General features: G+C 40.8%; 1 protein-coding gene across 1 annotated transcript; it reads right to left on the reverse strand.

The window, feature by feature from the left end:
* Positions 1-3,529: 3,529 nt before the first annotated feature.
* On the reverse strand, positions 3,530-13,242 carry snx19a (sorting nexin 19a; the record flags this gene model as incomplete). Its single annotated transcript, XM_083908654.1, has 10 exons — positions 3,530-3,621; positions 3,732-3,916; positions 4,251-4,374; positions 6,968-7,112; positions 7,215-7,305; positions 9,055-9,173; positions 10,535-10,654; positions 10,746-10,846; positions 10,921-11,059; positions 11,767-13,242. The coding sequence occupies 10 exons, from the start codon at positions 13,240-13,242 to the stop codon at positions 3,530-3,532; spliced, it is 2,592 nt and encodes an 863-aa protein (XP_083764780.1).
* Between the last annotated feature and the right edge of the window lie 5,330 nt (positions 13,243-18,572).

Below are 18,572 nucleotides of genomic sequence, written 5' to 3' on the forward strand. Positions count from 1 at the left end.
GTGATCAAAGTGGCAAAGAGGTGTTAAATTGAGAAGCTGAAAAACAGTCTCTCAGCTAACAAGCCTACCGCAAGGTCTGGGTTGAATTACACACGAGTGGGAAGGTATAGCAGCTGATGTTTGGCTACTATGCAACTCCCTGTAGCTACTGTGAAGAGGTGAAGCAAAAGCATAAACCTGATTTGTTAGTTTGTGACAAAATGACTACAACTGAGTGAGTTAAAACAGTTAAACTGTGCCGTGTCGAATGACATTGTTGTTTTCTGTAAAGTTGTGCTGATCTGAAAAGTAGGGGATGAGGCGTGTCACAGTGTCTGAGTGGTATTTACGAGTTAATTTCTCAAAATCTAAATTGTTGCCTTGTAATACTTTATTTTTTATTTTATAAGACCTTATACAAACCACTTGATGATCTTTGGTAGATAGACAACAATCGGTCCACAGATCTGGATTTGCATAGAATTTGTTCAAATGTTGCTTTGTCATGAATTCCAAATGACCCAATTATTCGCTACACATTTACGCTCAGGTAATATCTGACACCCAGAAGATTACAAGAAATGAGAATGAGAACTAATTCATACAGCAACCTTTGTTACATTTTTTTCATACGATTTGGCAGTGAAAAGAGGCTATCCAATTTTCGGCGACCTTGAGTGTCTTGAAAGGCGCTTCCAAATATAATGCATTATTATTATTATTATTATTATTATTATTATTATTATTATTATTATTATTAATAATAATACATTTTGGAAAGATGTCTCAACCATAATGTCCAATATCATTGGTAGAGCCATCCTTCACTCACAGCAGGTGCTGTTGCTGACTTGTACCTCTTCTTTGATATTTTAATACACAGTACCTAATAGATGTCTCTTTTTAAGGGATGCACCGAAATAAAATAAATTGTTGGCCGAAACTGAAAAACACTGAAAGAAATGATTATGCCAATTCTGCACCATTGTTTTTTTCACCTAATTTTGTTTGGACTGTGTGTACTTACCTCACTAAAGTCAAGGCATTGCAATTATAGAATGTTATATATAGATATATAGATTAATATCATGCTTGAAAGAATAAATCAATTAAGAATCTATGAAAATATTTATTGGATCATGTCTTTATCGACATTGAAGTACACAAACTTCTTTACAGTACATTTGTGCACATCAATCTGGTTTGAAACAATACTGATCCTCACCTGATACTGATACTCGCTCCCTTATTAAATAATAATAATAATAATTTATGAAGAATGATGACATCTCGCATAGTAAGAGGCAACGCTCAGTCTCTCGCTCTATCTCTCTCTCTCTTTCTTTTTTTATATAAAAAACACCACCCCAACACTTTTTTTTATCAACAGATGCCACTGGTGCACGCACCCAATGCATCCTGAATGTGTCTTCTTATCCGTATCACAGGTTGTTTAGCAGTTGGCCACATTACTTTATATTATATACCAACTAATTACTGCTAATATTACTCTCATCCATCTTTCATCTATGGCTTGTTCTTTCCTGCAGGTCACATGAGGAACTATGTGATAATGGATGTTATGTATTGTCACTATGCAAATAAATGTAATGAATTCATCAATGTTCTTTTTCATGTGTGAATGCTCCGGGGGCTGGTTGCACCTCACTAATTGTTTACTAATCTTAGTAATAGTGTGTTTACTAAATCAGGTTTTAGTAATTCCTAAATTGAAATGGGTTACGTCACATTTACTAGCAATTGCGTAAAGTATTTAATAAATATTTACATTTACCCCGTTGGTGGTGTAAGTCTACTATTACCTCGCTAGCTGCTAGCAGTACTAGACACAAAGAGGGTTATTTAGAGAGATAACATGACTACAGAAGTAAGGAACCTTTGATTCAGCAAAAGGGTTCTGAGAGACAGAATCCACACAAGATGACGATGACAACACAAATATTTATCTATTTAGGTATCTATGTCCTTAACTTTTCCAATGCATTCTCTACGGTAGTCCTTACAACTACGGATGTAATATATTTTTGTTTTATATCAACTGGTTCCAGGTTTGTTAGGTGATATTATTGACAGTGACCACAATCTTGAACCTTTTAATTGTTTCAAACTGACAATTAAATATTATAAATAGGTTTTTCTAGTATCTAAATATGAAAATGGATAGATGGAGGTGTTACAGTGTTATCTAGCTATCTGTCTATCTATCTATCAAAATATTATAAACAAATGTTACAGTATTATATATACACGGTGCACAACCTGTTAAAAACCAAAAATGTTCTTGTTATTTATTTGGCAAATAATAACTGAATCAAACTTTTTATCCCCAGATTTGAGCCGACTCCCTGGGCTTCTCTGAAAAGTCAGAAAGTACATAACATAACATTCAACCTGTTCAAAAATGTAAGTAAATAATTATATATATTTTCACATCTAAATAATCAAGAAAATATTATGTGCTTTACTATTTTTCTGTTTTTACATTTGAAAATGCATGAATCACAATGAGAGAGCAAGCAGGTGCTCAGCATTATCAGCCTGTTCTGAGATTTTGTGAAGTAAATTTGAAGTGAACATGGAAGATAAGGCAGATGATATACAGATGCATCAAATACATGTTTTTAACAATATTTGCATATGCAGCAGTTTTCCTATCTCACATCTGTCATACCTTGAACATACATCTATCACACTCGCACACTCGAGAGGTTACTGTAATGGTCTAATGGCTGCAATTTATTCATCTACATTAGTTGCCACAGTGAGTTAAAAGCAAGACAACATATCGTCAGCTTTAGAGTGCTACAGTTTTATAAACCAAAGAATTCAGTTTTATTGTGAAAAGTATTGCTCAAATTAAAAAGTAAATACATTTATACCTCAGAAACATCAGCTGACTGGAGTAAAAACTTAAGCAGGAACCAAATCTCACAATATATGCAGTACAACTGCCAACTGAACATCCCAACAGCATTTGATATGTTACTATGTGAATGGTGACTTGTGTCCTTGTATTAATGTAATAACTGTGAGCCAATGTGTCATTCACCCCATTTTCCTACTTATGTGTTCAGAAATGTATGTCATCTCTATGTCTCAGTTATTCACCAGATATGGAGGTTTGTTGTAAATTCCTGTTGGAAGGTGAAGCAGCTTGACTGACATATGTCAAATGTTGAAATTTAGGGCCAACCAATCAAGTAATGACTGCTGCTATTCTGAATCTAGCAATTTTAGACCATTACAAATGAATCATAACCCACATACATATGTATTGTTCATCATCCAAATGCTTCCATTCATCAGGCTATTAACACATGCTGATTATGAGTGAGGGTTGTCCTTCTCCGTTTCTTTAGTCAGGCTCTGTAGCAGACATGTCTGAAAGCCCTTGTCACATGACTCTGGGATCAGAAACTCTAGCAGAAGGTCACAGATGCAATAGATCAGATGCCTGCACATAATCACACAAACAGGGTTAATTACAGATTCACAAGATATATCTTTAAAACAGATACTTCAGGTTGACTCACTTGTTTATATGATGGTCCTGTAACGATTCCAGCATAGTCTCCAAGCTCCATCTGTACCTCTCATTTCCCAGCATGTCAGTAATGAGATCTGTTCAAGTTCAAATCATGAAACAAACCAAACTGATAATCATTTTAGGAGCCTTGCAAATCAGAAAATAAGTAAACAGCTTCAGTTTTGATTTATCAGCTAGTTCATACCTGGGAGCAGCTGTATTAGACAATCAAGACATTTCCATTTAGTTTCTGCTCTTTCTGCAGCACTTCGCTCAGGCTGTGGTTGAGCAGGTAGCTTGCCTCCTGGCCACACAGCTTCCTGCAATACTTGCAGATAAATAACCCAGCAGGGGGCACTAGTGAGGTGGGCAACTCCTTCATCCAACCATCTGAGATAAAAGGTCATTAGTTTAGCAAAACAGATCTTCTGTTTTACTTGCTATCAATCATTTTACAGAGGAAACAAACTGGAACAAATGCATAAACGAGCAAATATCCTATAAGGACACGTTTAAGAAAAAAAACACATCATATAAATCATAAATGATTGCAGGGGCATGCACAGCATTTATACTGTTATATGACTCCCAGAGGCATTTGTGTCAAAGTTAAACAAAGAGGTGATTCCAGAGAATGTTTACAGCAGCAAACCCAGAAAGCCTTAAACTTCACATTTAAAAAGATTTAGGCACATTGACTTCTACTGTACAACCCTTTAGTCACCTCTCAATGAAGGTACCAAAAAGCAGCCTGATAGTCTTCTGAATATTTTCAGTGCACAGCCAACTCCACTGGTCCTTCATCAGCACACACACGATCTTTAAAGCAACATCTGCAACAGCTGTGTCTGTGTATAAATCACAATGATGGGAACACAGAAACCTTAATGACATGAGGTACAAGCAAAATCACATCAAAAGTGGAGAGGACTACAAGTGCTAAGGTTGTTCTTTAGCAGTGAACTGTTGCTGCACCCATGTGGTGATGCTGTGCTACTGGATGTTGCATCTGCATCAAAAGTTAAAACTTTTTTTTTTTTTTTTTTTTTTTTTTACCTGTCCTGTCCAGTACCTTGGGCATGCACTATGGTTGACTGCATGTCTGTTGGTGTTGAACAGATTTTGCTGTTTGCAGGGCGAGTGATTACAGCGCTGTAATGCCCGTCCTGCTATTTATGTTTTTATTTATTAGGTTGTGTGGGAGGACCGGGCCAGACAGGGGGGGTGGGGGTGAGGGTGGGTAGACAGACAAGGGAGGTGTGAGAGAGATGGGGAGAAAGAGGGAGAGATAAGAGAGGGGGAGGGAGGGAGGGAGGGAGGGAGGGAGAGAGGGAGGGAAAGAGAGACACTAGATAGAAATTAGTAGCATAACACACTAAGGCAGTAATGACAACATTACAACATTAATAACACTGATATGCATTTGTATTACAGTACCATTAGAATTTGTTAACAACCACATATAGATAAGGTGATCTTGTCTATAACGGTTGTATCAGTTTATATTGGTTTTATCATGAACCAGAGTTTGTCTGTGTGTGTATCTGTATGTCTGTGTATTCGCGCATCCATATATATGTATGTGCGGAGGTTGTCACTTGGTGTGGTCGGGAATCGGTGGTGAAACCGTGTCGCCGCCCCCCGGCCCCCCGGAAGGAGACCGGCGGTAACCCAGGCACACGGGGCGTCCACCAGCCCCCCGGGCCCGGAGATACCCGCCACCGCCCGACCCAGGGCCAGCCGCGAGTCCACCCCGCACAGGACCAGGGCAGGGCGCCGCAGATCCGGCGCCCCCCACGCGCAGAGCACGCCCCGAGGGGGCAGGAGACGACGGCACCACAAGCACAGACCAGCCCACCACACGCCGAGGCAGGTCCTGAGGCCCCAGGTCCCCACACCCGGGACCCACCCAGGCCCCCAGGGCAGCCCAGCCCATCACCAGGGACAGTAGAGCCTCCCCCAGAACGCCCCCCCAGGAGGCAGGCCGGAGCCCGCCACAGCTATCCCCGACGCCTACCCCGGAGCCAACCACATGACTTCCCCCCCAGAGGGGAGCTGGCAGAGGCTCATGTAGGGATCCCAGCCGGGGGCCCCCAAGGAACAGGAGGCAGCAGGGTCCCAGATCCGCCCCGGGCAAGCCCCCTCACGCAGGTATGGGTCAGAGGCCGTAAGACCTGTCACAGCGGACCCCACGCCCACCCGGCACAGGGACCCACCGTCCACCCAGGGCAGGGCGCCCAAAGTCAGCCCCCGCCGAGCGACCAGCCCGCCGCCCACCATCACCCTTCCCAGGAGTCATGGAGAGCCACGGCCAGGTCCCCCGGGGCTCCCCCCGACAGACCGACAGCCGACCCAACTACCCGCCGCAGCCGCCAGCGCCCCGGAGCCCCACAACCGCCCCCCAGCCCAAACCACCGACCCCAGCCCAGCCGGGAGGCGGGCGGGACACAGGTACCCGGGAGGCCCCCCCCACCCATCCCCCACCCCCCCCCACCAGGATGTGGTGTGGTGTGTATGTATGTGTGCTGTGGGATGTGTGTATGGCGGATGTTGGTATCTAGTATGCATTAAAAATGTGGGGGGGAGGATGAGGTGACAACACCCCGCTGCTTGCTGACAGCGGGGTAGTCGATATGCCCCACCCCACCCCCAGGCCCTAGTGTCTAATATGCCATAAAATATTGGGGGAGAGCGGAGACCCCTGGAGGGGAAGATGGGGGATAGGCCCACTACTTGGTGGGCCCGCCCCCCAACCCCCCCAATGGTCTTCCTGTATCTCCCCCAATACCCTAGTTGTGTGTGTGAGAGTGATATACCAGATCTGGTGGGGGAGTACGGAGGGCAGGCAAGGTTGGCCACCCGGGCCGGCTGCTAGCTTCCTGACTAGCAGACCGTGTATCCCCGCCCACCCAGCCCCCCAGCCCAGCAGAGGCCAGTACGCTCAGACCGGGCGACGCCGCAGCTCTCCACATCAAGAGAGCTGCGGTTAAAACTAACTAAAAGTTAAAACTAACATTGACCGATGTGTAAATACTAGTGTTGGAAATGTAAAAAGTAATTAGTTACAGTAACTAGTTACTTCTCCCAAAAAGTACCTGAATTAGTTAGGTACTAATTATTTCAGTAATTATTAAAAATTATAAAAGTAACTAGCTACTAGGGAAAGTAACATACATTTGCGTTACTTTCAAGTACATTTTAAATGCTAAAAGAATAATAAAATTGTTCTCTACCTCAGCCAATCATCATCACTTAATGCGCTTGTCTAATGCAAAAGAACAGTAAAAAAAACTTTGTCTCTTGGTTTAGAACTCTAGTTGTTCTGATGAAAACAGCTTCAGTGAGTTAATAGTTAAAGTAACGCGCCACATTTTTTGGCAGTAACATTAACGGCGTTATAATGATTGAACGCCTTTACTGCCATCACTGGTAAATACCAACCTGCCACATGAGTTTTCCCTAAAGTCTTGTCCTTGTCAGATTGTTCAGATTGCTTGGTTGTCTTGTTCTCTTTCTGACAAGATAAAAGATTTTCCTGCTCTCTGATGAAGGTCTCCAGGCCCGAGAGTGTCATGCCATTGAGGACCTGAAGAGCCACAGTGAGCAAAACAAATGTTAGCTGTGTTCAGTGTCCACTTTCAACACACATTTATTAATCAAAGGTTATTGATAGAATACAGTAACTTACAGTGCTGCCTTCACTAAAGCAATAGGTGACTTTAGGATGCAGGTCAAGTATGTTGAGAGATGGGGGAATTTTGCCTGGGAATACAAGTCTCCTGATACAAGAAACACAAGGTCCCTCCATTATAATCATAAAGTACCAGGACAACCAGCGATAAACAGTATTATATTGAAGTGATGACACAATAATCTTATAATAGAAGCATAATCAGTGGTATGTCATGAGAATATTTAAGGGATAACACAAGTATGAACAGCCATTATTTATCTCCCTCTTCCTCTTACATGGCTGTTTTCTTGTTTCTTTATATTTTTGTTATATAGGAATGTCAAAAACCTCAGACATGAGTTTAACATCCCTGAAGAAACATCTTAAGAAACTGTCATTACACCTGAAGCTAAACCAACATAATTAACCACCAGATCAGGGAGGGTTTCAGAGGAAGATTTGTTTATGTTTACAGAAAACTACTGTATATTCTATGGACATAAAGGTTTGAATAGAAACATTAAAAGAGACATGTTATACCCTATTTCTCCAAATTAACCTAGTTCCCTGGTGTCCTAATGAACATGTCTGTGACATGCTTGCATGGTCAAAATACCATAAGGATGAGCAGTTCAGCACCAGAGCAGTTCAGTCACCCAACCAAAACAGCCCTTTTCAGAAAGCTTGGTTTAGTAGTATCTCTTTGGGTCCAACTTAAAAAAAAGTCAAACTAAATAAAGGACAGGAAATTCAGCCACAGAGGCTACTGGGAGCTAACAGCAGTTAGCATTTGGAAAAGTGATCATTTGCAGAATCTAGCAGGCACATTGCTGTCATATATAACATGTATCCACTGGACAGATAAATCATCTGAGGTTAGAAGTTTGTGTAGGACTCTGTGCTGCACTGTGGAGCCAAGAATAGAACTTTTCCCGGACTTCTTGGACTTCCCGTTTTCGGATACCAGCACTCTCGCGTGTTTTGTATGTATTCATCTGTGCCCATTACATAAAAATGTAATGGATTTGCTTAATTAAAAGCAAATCTAAATTGGTTTCATACTTAACTTACTTACTTACATACTTAAGAAAGGGAAAAAGATGTTGAAATGATGTTCAGAGCTTATAAGCTATTGTTCAGTCAGTGACCAGGGGGCTAACCAAATGTATCGCCTTTAATTTTGAGTAGCTGGGATGTGAAAACAAATCTTCTTTTCCTGGTCGAAAAAAACCCAATGATGTCACTATTAAACTTTGTAGTATAGGAGGTAGTAATATTATTGTAATACCATGTTATCTCTAATGCTACATCCACTCAATGAGTGTGAAAAGTAACACGATGAAATGTGTGAATCTGTATAATTTTCTCAGCAAGCAAGCTTTACATTCATATTAATATTATGCAATAATCAACCAAAATATTGTCAAAAACAAATTAAAAAATGTAAGGGGACATCACACTCCCTAAAGTAAAGCTGATACATTTGGCTTTCCCCCTGGTGGCTGCCTGTAGTGTAGCTCATGCACTCTGGACAAATATTTAAGTAGACGACGAGCTAAAAAGTCAAAGGTTCTCTTCCTCTTCTCACGCTCAAAAAGGCAATCTTGTTACTGCCTATCTTTCTCTTTCAGACTTAAAACAGAGTGAATTGTAAAACCAATTTAGAACTTAGACTTTAACCTGAACTGTTAAATATAATAATGGGTACAGATGAAGACATATTTCTTTGATGTCAGTTTATAAACGTAAGGGATAATTCTGTGTAAATCAGGCTATTTCATAGGCAAATTGATTTTATCTTAGACCTTTTATTTAAGGGGTAAGAGGGATATTTGGACGGATGTGAGACACTCACCTGTACTTTCTGTTTTCCATTGATCTCCCATCTGCATCTCCTTCAAGATCCTCTGTTGGACTAAGGGGCTCAGCATAGGGGAAAGCTGTCTTCAGTGTGTCTAAAGCATTTTCCATCATCTTTAATGTAAATCAATTTGGAGAGGACAAGAGAAAATGTAATATCTCTCATTTATAACAAATACCAGAAATAATATATATGACATTTTCAAAGCTGTTAAACAGTGAGGTTTATATACGCACGTAGGCATATTCTGTTTCCTTTGAACAAACTAATTCTTATATGAGTTTTCACTGTTATTAATTAAGGTAAGTTAAGGTAACAGGCTGTTAGTTCTATATACACCTCATTAGTTTCATTTTGATTGTGTTAAATTTCAAATATCACAATTAGTGTTGGGCAAGTTACTTCAAAAAAGTAATGCATTATTTATTACTTGTTACAGTCATTTCAGAATAATTTGTTACATTATAATATTACTGTCTTTGAATTGTAAGGCATTATACTACTTTTGTTCACATTATTTTCCCCAAAATAACTGGAAATATGGATTTGGCATTCTCATCAGATCTTATTGCGCTCAATGTAGCTCATTACACATCCAGTAGGAGGTGATGTGGTATGGCAAAATGAGTGATCGTGTTTCCGGTACAGGTCGGGTAATGACACGCACCACCATCTTTTTTTGCGTCTTTTATTCTCTTTCTAATTTAACCGTTAAATCTTCTTCTGACACCTCTTTCAAGGGAATAACAGTGGTAGCCCGGTGGTTCAGTAAGCTGACTTGTGTCAGGAAGGTCGTTGGATTGAATCCACCTGCTCCCAGGGTGTCTATGTTATTACTTTATATATATACATTTTTATTGTATAAAGCATTATGAGTATTAAGCATTAACAATACATAAAGCATATTGTATAAAGCATTAATACGCGATGCATAAAATAATACTATAGATAAATATGTTAGGTTTGTGGTGGTAACCTCGACTGGGCCAGCCATATATATCTCACTCCAAACTTCTCACAAGTTGGCAGCCCTGCATATTGTGATCGAGGTACTGTAACTTTAGGTGTATTCATTTTGAAATCAATAAAGCTAGAGCCGACCACTGTATATTGTATATTGTTTTTGTATGTTTTATCTGGATACAGACTGATGTGATAGATTGACGTTAATAATATCAGTAGCCCAGTAGCACTAATCTGTTGAGGCAATGATAGGCTATCAAGTTTTTGCTACTTGTTTATTTCTCCATTCTCATCCTCAGTTTGCTTTCTTTTGGTTACTATCTTAGTAAAATGATGAGTAAAATATAACCATTTTTGTAAATGCCTTACATTAAGCCTTACATTACCCTGTTACAGCAAAAGGTAATGCATGACAGTAATTACATTACTTTTGTAACGTGTTACTCCTAACAATGATCACAATGCACTGCATGTCCTTCATAAGAGCTTCATTGTGTAGATGTTGTCTTACCTTATCAATTCTTGACTTGGTAAAAGGTTTTCTTCCAAAATAGGTGGAAACATCTTTCTTTACAGCCAGAAAATCCTGCATGTCCTCACTGTTGGCTATCTCAGGAATCCTGCTTAATTGCTAGAAAATCACTAAAATTACTTTATTGTACATTATGTACTATTCTTTACATCATTATTAATAATGCAACGTGTGTGATCTTGGTACCTACCTTAAGGTACATATCCAGCTGGCTTTTACGAGCCTCAACCCTCTCACTATCTGCATTTCCGAAGGGAAGCTCAGGAAAATATTTTTTGGGGCCTTTGATATCTAAAGTGGAAATCATAGAATTACATATCTTCCATGACAAGATAAAATTAAATGATGAAAGGATTAGTTCTTACTTTTGATACATTTTTTTAATTCATGCCTCTCCTCTAAACGTGTTTGTAAGTTGAGGAACTCGTTGTATCTGCGGCTGACAGAGTGACAGGCTGCAGGCTTCAGAGTTGTGCAATATTCTGCTTCAGACACTGTCTCAAACTGTATAAGAAAGAATGGAGGGGGATGTGTGATTATCAACAAATCATTATCAAATATCTGGCATATATTTTAGTGATTGTTCAGGTTTTTGGCTGTATAAGGTGCTGATACATAGCAACTACACATGATACATACATCATACATACAGCTGCTTTTTTGATCATATTACTGCACAGTCTCTTTGTTATGTTTTATTGTATTTGCATCAGCGTGTAAAGTAAATTTGTGAAGAAATGGCTCATCTTTGTCCCTCACTTGCCGTTAGCCTTTACAACAGGAAACTCAATACTGTAAACCACCAAAAAAAAAACATTGGTGTTTTTAGCTAGATGGGACACAGGATCTGCTGGTCTACAGCTGCCTTATTTGGAAAGTTTGTGTCACATTTCTAAATCTAATGATGGAGGCAGCAGTAGATGTCTAATAAATAATGTCTAACAGTGACATAAAGCAGGGAATATAGAGTTAAGATGATCTTATTTGAGATGATCCTTTTGTTAAGTGGCTAAAATCTGGTTTTCCAGGGTCCCTGTTGGCAACTATGAATTCACTCAGGATGTGTCCATGTCTCACGTTGGTCAAAATGGTGCAGAAGGTGTCAGCACTATGTGTTTGTAGATCATGCAATTAAAAAAAACAACAAAAAAAACCTGAACTATCATTGTTTTATTTAACTGTCCCATTAAGCCAGTGTGTGGTGGTGTTACCTTGACAGTGTAGAGAGTATAAGGATATGTGCCACTGCCACGTTGCTCCTTTGCAGTGACAGAACCTGAAATATGTACATTCTGGATATGCACAGGTGAAGTTTGGATGTTGGGAGTGTATGAGTTGTACGAGGTTGGACAAACTCTTCCTGGAGAACACGATGGGGATTTATCTTGGGCCATACCTGCAGGCCACTGGGATTCTTCAGATATGAACACCTTCAGCCCAAGATTTTTCAGAGGACTCGAGCAGCAGAGGGCTTCAACCTCATTTAATTTGTCCAAGTGACAGAAGTTTTTTGGATGACCACAGTCACAAAATCCTGCAGTCAGGTCATCTTCTGAGTCAGACTGAAACAATGACTCCAATGAACTCTTTTTGGACTCAGATAACTGAGTGTGATGACCAGATGTTAGTGAACCACAATTCATTTTGCCTGGTGTGAGTACACCTGCATGGCAACTTTCCATAGATGTTAGGCCAGCTGAGCTGCACTGCAAGGAGCCCCTGTCCCAGATTGTGCTATGTCTCTGCTGGTCATCAAGGTCAGACAAGCTTTTGGTGGTGAGGCCTACTTGCTCAGAAGAAGACGGAGACATGCAGGTGGTCCAGGATTCCTGCTGGTCCTGACATCTGTACAGTTTAGCTGTTGGGAGTTCATCCATTTCCTGTGGCTCTTTGGACTTCGTGAATATGTCTACAATGGTTTTGTTCAACCAGTCAGGATCAGACACCCTTTTGATGAGTGGTAACAACACATTACAGGTGATGAGTTCTGTTACCATATAACCTCCAGTCCTGGTTTCCATCTGAGGGTATGGGACAAGCACGTGTAAGACAAGGTTAACAAGGGCTCTTGAGTAGCTGAGCTCAGCAGCTTCACTGATCATAGCTGGGTGAGGAGCATCTACTTCACTGTAGATCTGCCAGAGGCTAATGGCCTCCCTCTGTGATGACTGCACCTGTCTTGCAGTCATGTAGCTCTGGAGGTGAGAGCCATAGAGTTCAAGCAGTTGTTGTACCAGAGCTTTTCTGTCCACACACCGTGCACGCACCTTCAGCTCCATCACTGAGTCTAACATCGTATTACGTACCGCACATTCAAACTCCCCTTCCACCTCTGGCAGCAGAGTACGATACCATGAAGAAACAAAGTCCCGCACTGCTTTGTGGACACAGCTGTGGATCTCATGGTTCAACCTCCACTCATGTTCAGGTAAAAACAGTGGTGGATTTATTGTTCCAAGAGGCAAAAAATGTTCCAGGTGGAAAAGACTGTTTGCATTCAGTACAGCCCGAGACCCAAACCAACCCCCGAGGACCACTAAGAAACTGGTGAAGATGCAGAGAAGCCAAACATTCACAAGGAGATGGAAGAGGACAAGCCAAATCATCACAGCTCCAAGTCCTAACAACCTCCTCTGCCCAAGTAGCTCTGATAAAGTCCAATCATTGGAGCTCTTCAAGGAAGGCATCTGTGATAGAACAAGCAACAAGAATGAGAAAGAGGTTCTGAGCTACAACATTAGCTGCAAGGCCAGTTGTACAGGATTCCTGTGCTTTGATGTGACTTTTTCAGAAGGCCTACCACATCAAATATTTTCGGTGTCAACAAATGTGAGTATTTGTTTTTACCTTTTTTGTCAAACCAACCATGTAAAAACATATATTACGATTTAAGTTGCCATATAATGCCAGCACAAACATCAATATTTGGGTCTGTGGAATGTTTCACTTCCAAAACCATTGTTTGAACTGAGAAAACCAACTAACTTATTCCCCACATAATTGCAAGTGTACATTTCAAACAATGATATTTGTGCAACTAAAACATTTCCAAACACTTTATGAGTATATATTATTAACAAGTAGTGCTGTGCAATAGGTTAACGCACATTAACACACGTTAACGCATGACACGGTTCCATGACGACTGACCGGAAAAAGACGCGTGTGATGTTTACGTGCCGTGACACCGGAGTCCAGGCACCGTTTACCAGTTAGCTCCGCTAGCTGCATTAGCTCCTTTTAGCACCATTAGCGTGCCTACAGTCGAACTGGAGCGGTCTGTTTATTAAACGTAAAGAGCAACGCTACAGATAACCAGCGTCCCTGTGTACTGTGTATTTGTGCCTCTGTTTTTAAGGTTTAGCATTACTTTACAGACTCATTTTAACAATCCGGAGTCACGTAAACATGACGTCACACTCATCTTTTTCCGGTTAGTCGTCATGGAAACGCGTCATGCGTTAACGTTGACGCCGTTAAGCGCTGTTAACGCTTTAACGTTTGACAGCACTATTAAGAAGCATACAATCATGACTTCTGGTAGACTTTATTTACAAGAAGTAGTTAAATTATCTTCATGTATTGTAAGTCTATATGTAGGTCTATATGCAATATAACCCAAGTCTTTATTCCTATTCTTTATATTGTGCAAATAACCACAACCAATTGTCAACACCTGTTGCCATGGTAATTTTCAAACTCCACAGTCAATCTAAACCATGGCACTGAAACCAACCTAGTTTGTAACTCCCTTGCTTCTCTTTTAACCTGTTAAAGAATGAAGCCGCAGCTAGCTCTCAGCTGAGGTCACAGTTGGTGCTAATGTAGCATGTAGACAGCTACAGCATGTAATCTTCTGACATGGGACTGTACGGTTCCTCACACATGTAACACATAAGGAGACAGTAAAGCATACATTACCATTAAAGGTGTTATTGCAGCTTTATAGCAGGAACACACGTTGATGCTGATAGAAGACTTCCTCTCATTCTGAGACACTGCTTAAATCCTCCAACAAAGATTATCTGGATTAGTCTGCCACTCAAGCCAAACACACGTGCATGCACACACACACACTTCTTAGGAAACTGCATTGATTTCCATTCATTTGAACAGCCTATACAAAGTGTTAACCCTAGCGTTAACCCCAAACAGGTTTTGGTCATCATAATGACTACTGGTCACAGAAAGGTCTGTGTATATGCCAGAAAAGGTCAGAGGTAACAGAGGTAGCGAAAAAGAACAAACAAATACAATAACAAATACAAGCACGCGCACATACACACTTTAGGTTCCCACAACATAATACCTGGAAAACACACACGCAATGAGGCAAAGTAGCCAGGTGGTCACCTGTGTCATTGACATATACACAAATGTGTATCTTGACTCTCACCACAGAGGAGGAGGGGAATTTATGAGAGGCCCCCTGATATGTACATTTCAAATCCACAGGCAGAGAAACAGCTGTCTTCCAGGACCACCACCAGTGATGAACAGTGACAGGCAAAGTGTCCAGGTGTGTCAATTGTCAATGTCCTGCTCCACAAACAGCAAGGTGAGATTAGACAGTTTGGCCTCATTCATACAAAGCAAATACCTTAGGCAGTTGAAATTTGTTTCATCACTGGTGGTGGTAGGAGCTAAAGTTTGCTCTTTTATTCTCTTATATAAATAAATATTGTATTCTGCTGCGTTCTCTAAATACACAGTACAATACTGCAAAAGTCTCAGGGCACCACCAGCGCTGCTGTTATTTCTTAATTCTCTATTTTGAGTACCACTTCTCACACTATGTGACGTTCACCCACATGTCTAGTTTCTAGTGTCTCAAGTTTTAATATATATTTTATATATATTTATGATAAATAGACTAATATATTTTGTTATCTTGTATTTACTGATATTGTCACAATTTAGGGTTTGATGATTTAGTAATACTGTCAGACATACAGTACATGCCGCATATGGATAGGGGGAGTATTGGCACATTTTCCCACTTCCCACACTGCATACAACATGTGTATGTATGTATGTAATGGAACTTATTTATTCTACCCTCAGAATAAGCTGTAAGTTTGTTCTCCTGTGACACTGGCCACTCAACATCATCATCACCATCACCATCATCATCACCATCACCATCATCATCACCATCATCATCATCACCATCATCATCATTTTCCTCAACATCCTCATTTTAGCTATTTAATTAGGTTGACTTCCACTGAGTTCTTTATTTTTTCTCTGATTTCCTTTCTGAGGCACATCTTTGTTCTCATGAACACACTCCTCCTCCATTATCACCTCCTCTCCTTCTTCCTCCCCCCATTCTTTTTTTTTGTCTATCTGTTTATGTCTCGTCTACTGTCCTCCCTGCTCACATGAGACACTGTCATTCAGTAACTGAATTACTCTGACCGGCTCCGGCAGCCTGTTCTGATTCAGCTCCCGAAGCCGCTTCACATGCTGACTCGACCGCGGAACGCGCCGCGGCCGAGTCAGCATCCAACAGGAGGACCAGCGGAAGTTCGCCCTCAGTCGTCAGAGTGACGGTGGAACTATTGCTTTGTTTGCTTTGTGTTGTTGAACCTGTTCCTCCTGGCTTCAGCGCTGCGCTTCTTTCTCTCTCTCTCTGTGTGTGTGTGTGTGTGTGTGTGTGTGTGTGTGTGTGTGTGTGTGTGTGTGTGCCACTCCCCTGAGTCCCTCCTCCGTCTCATAGATCCCTCTCCTCCAGCAGCCGCTGCCTTAACCACGCCCCACTGCCACACACATGCCAATGAAATCTCGCTTGGATCACGGAGCTCTATCTAGTATCAAAATACATCCATGGTTCTCCCGCTATGGAGGACTGAAAGTGCCGAAATTAAACACCATTAAATAATAACTTAAATGTGTCATTAATTACTTAAATGTGTCATTAATTAATTAAAATTGGAATTAAATGTATTTAATTCCAATTTTGTAAATATTTTATGTAAAAATGCAATAAATGACACATTTAATAATGTGTCATTTATTTTATTCATTAAAATACTAATTAATTGTATGTAAAAAAAACAAAACATATATAATTATGTCACTATTTAATTAATTATTTCATGGTCCTGTGTTGCAGTGCATCATGAATTTATTTTATCTATCAAACTCGCCCATCATAGTCAGTGGGCAGGGATTACGCTGATCTAGTCTGATCCATTGCTTTGGTCTGAAGTAGAATGCCTGGAAAGATGATTCTTCTTGAACATTGGAGCTAGCATTGGCAATTTTTCAATATCCGTACTTGTCCGCACTTGCATACTCCCGTACTTGTGAAACGTCATCAGTCTCAGTCTAAGTTCAAGTTCAAGTATGCGAACAGCGAGTAAAGTTCTCATACCCTGAAGTGTTCTCGCTCCGTATCCCAGTCCCATGCATCCCAGAATGAATTTCGCCGGAACATAGAGGCAGAGAAAACAAATATAAACCTGAAATAAACATTTGTCTGTGTCTCGGAATGCAGATCATTCGGCGAGAAATTTGTCATTTAGAATTCAAAAATGTGGTTTGTGTAACTCAACTCAACTCAACTTTATTTATAGAGCGCTTTAGGCAGCTAAAGCTGGTACAAAGTGCTTAACAGTACAATAAATAAAACATGGCACATAAAACATAGGAGACAAAATAAAAACAATAAAACTATAAAACAGTAACAATGTTTAAATAATAAAAAAAAACAAAAAAACAATAAAACTATAAAACAATAAAAATGTTTAAACAATAAAACACTAAAACAAGAGCAGAGTCTCATGCTGAGTTGAACGCAGAAGAATAAAAATGTGTTTTAAGATGAGTTTTAAAAATGGACAGTGAGGGGGCCTGTCTAATATGAAGCGGGAGGGCGTTCCAAAGTTTGGGACCGGCAATGGAGAAAGCTCTTTCCCCTCTGAGCTTCCGTTTAGACCTCGGTACCTCCAGGAGCAGCTGGTCAGCTGACCTGAGGCACCGAGCAGGAGTGTAAGGATGGAGAAGCTCAGAGAGGTAAGGCGGGGCAAGACCATTTAAAGATTTAAAAACAAATAAAAGAATCTTAAAATGGACTCTAAAATGCACAGGCAGCCAGTGAAGGGAGGCCAAAATGGGAGTAATGTGCTCCCTCTTACGTGCTCCAGTTAAGAGGGGAGCAGCAGCGTTCTGGACCAACTGGAGACGTGAGAGGGACGACTGGCTGACTCCAAGATAAAGAGCGTTACAGTAATCCAGCCGAGATGTAACAAAGGCATGGATTACTGTTTCAAAGTGCTTTTGTGAGAGAAAAGGCCTCACCTTTGCCAGCTGCCTGAGGTGAAAAAAGCTGGACTTTACTGTTGCCCCAATTTGCCGGTCCAATTTAAAATCACTGTCCATAATACAACCTAAGTTTGTCACTAAAGGCTTCACATACGATGCCAAAGGGCCCAAATCAGCAGGGGGGGGTTCACTAGAGCCGCTAGGACCAAACATTATGACTTCCGTCTTCTTTTCATTAAATTTTAAAAAGTTCAGTGACATCCATGCTTTTATGTCATCAAGACATAATAGAAGTGGTTGCAGACAGGCATTTTTCTTACTCAGTGGGACATAAATCTGACTGTCGTCTGCATAAAAATGAAATGAGATGCCATGTTTTCTCAAGATGGAACCCAGGGGAAGCAGATACAGGGAGAAGAGCAGGGGCCCTAAAATTGAGCCCTGTGGAACCCCATATGACAGTGGAGCAGAGCGGGACTCAGAGCCACCGAGGCGTACACACATAGATCTTCCCTCAAGATACGATCTAAACCAATTAAGGGCGCTACCACTAATGCCCACTAGGTGCTGCAAGCGTGCCACTAAAATATTGTGGTCCACAGTGTCAAACGCTGCAGTTAGGTCCAGCAGGACAAGGATCACAGAGTCTCCAGAATCAACCGTCAGGAGGATGTCATTGAACACTCTTAATAAAGCTGACTCTGTACTATGCCTTGTTTTAAAGCCAGACTGGAAAATCTCCAGAATA

Source organism: Microchirus variegatus (genome assembly GCF_963457635.1).
Source record: "Microchirus variegatus genome assembly, chromosome: 22".
Lineage (NCBI taxonomy): Eukaryota > Metazoa > Chordata > Actinopteri > Pleuronectiformes > Soleidae > Microchirus > Microchirus variegatus.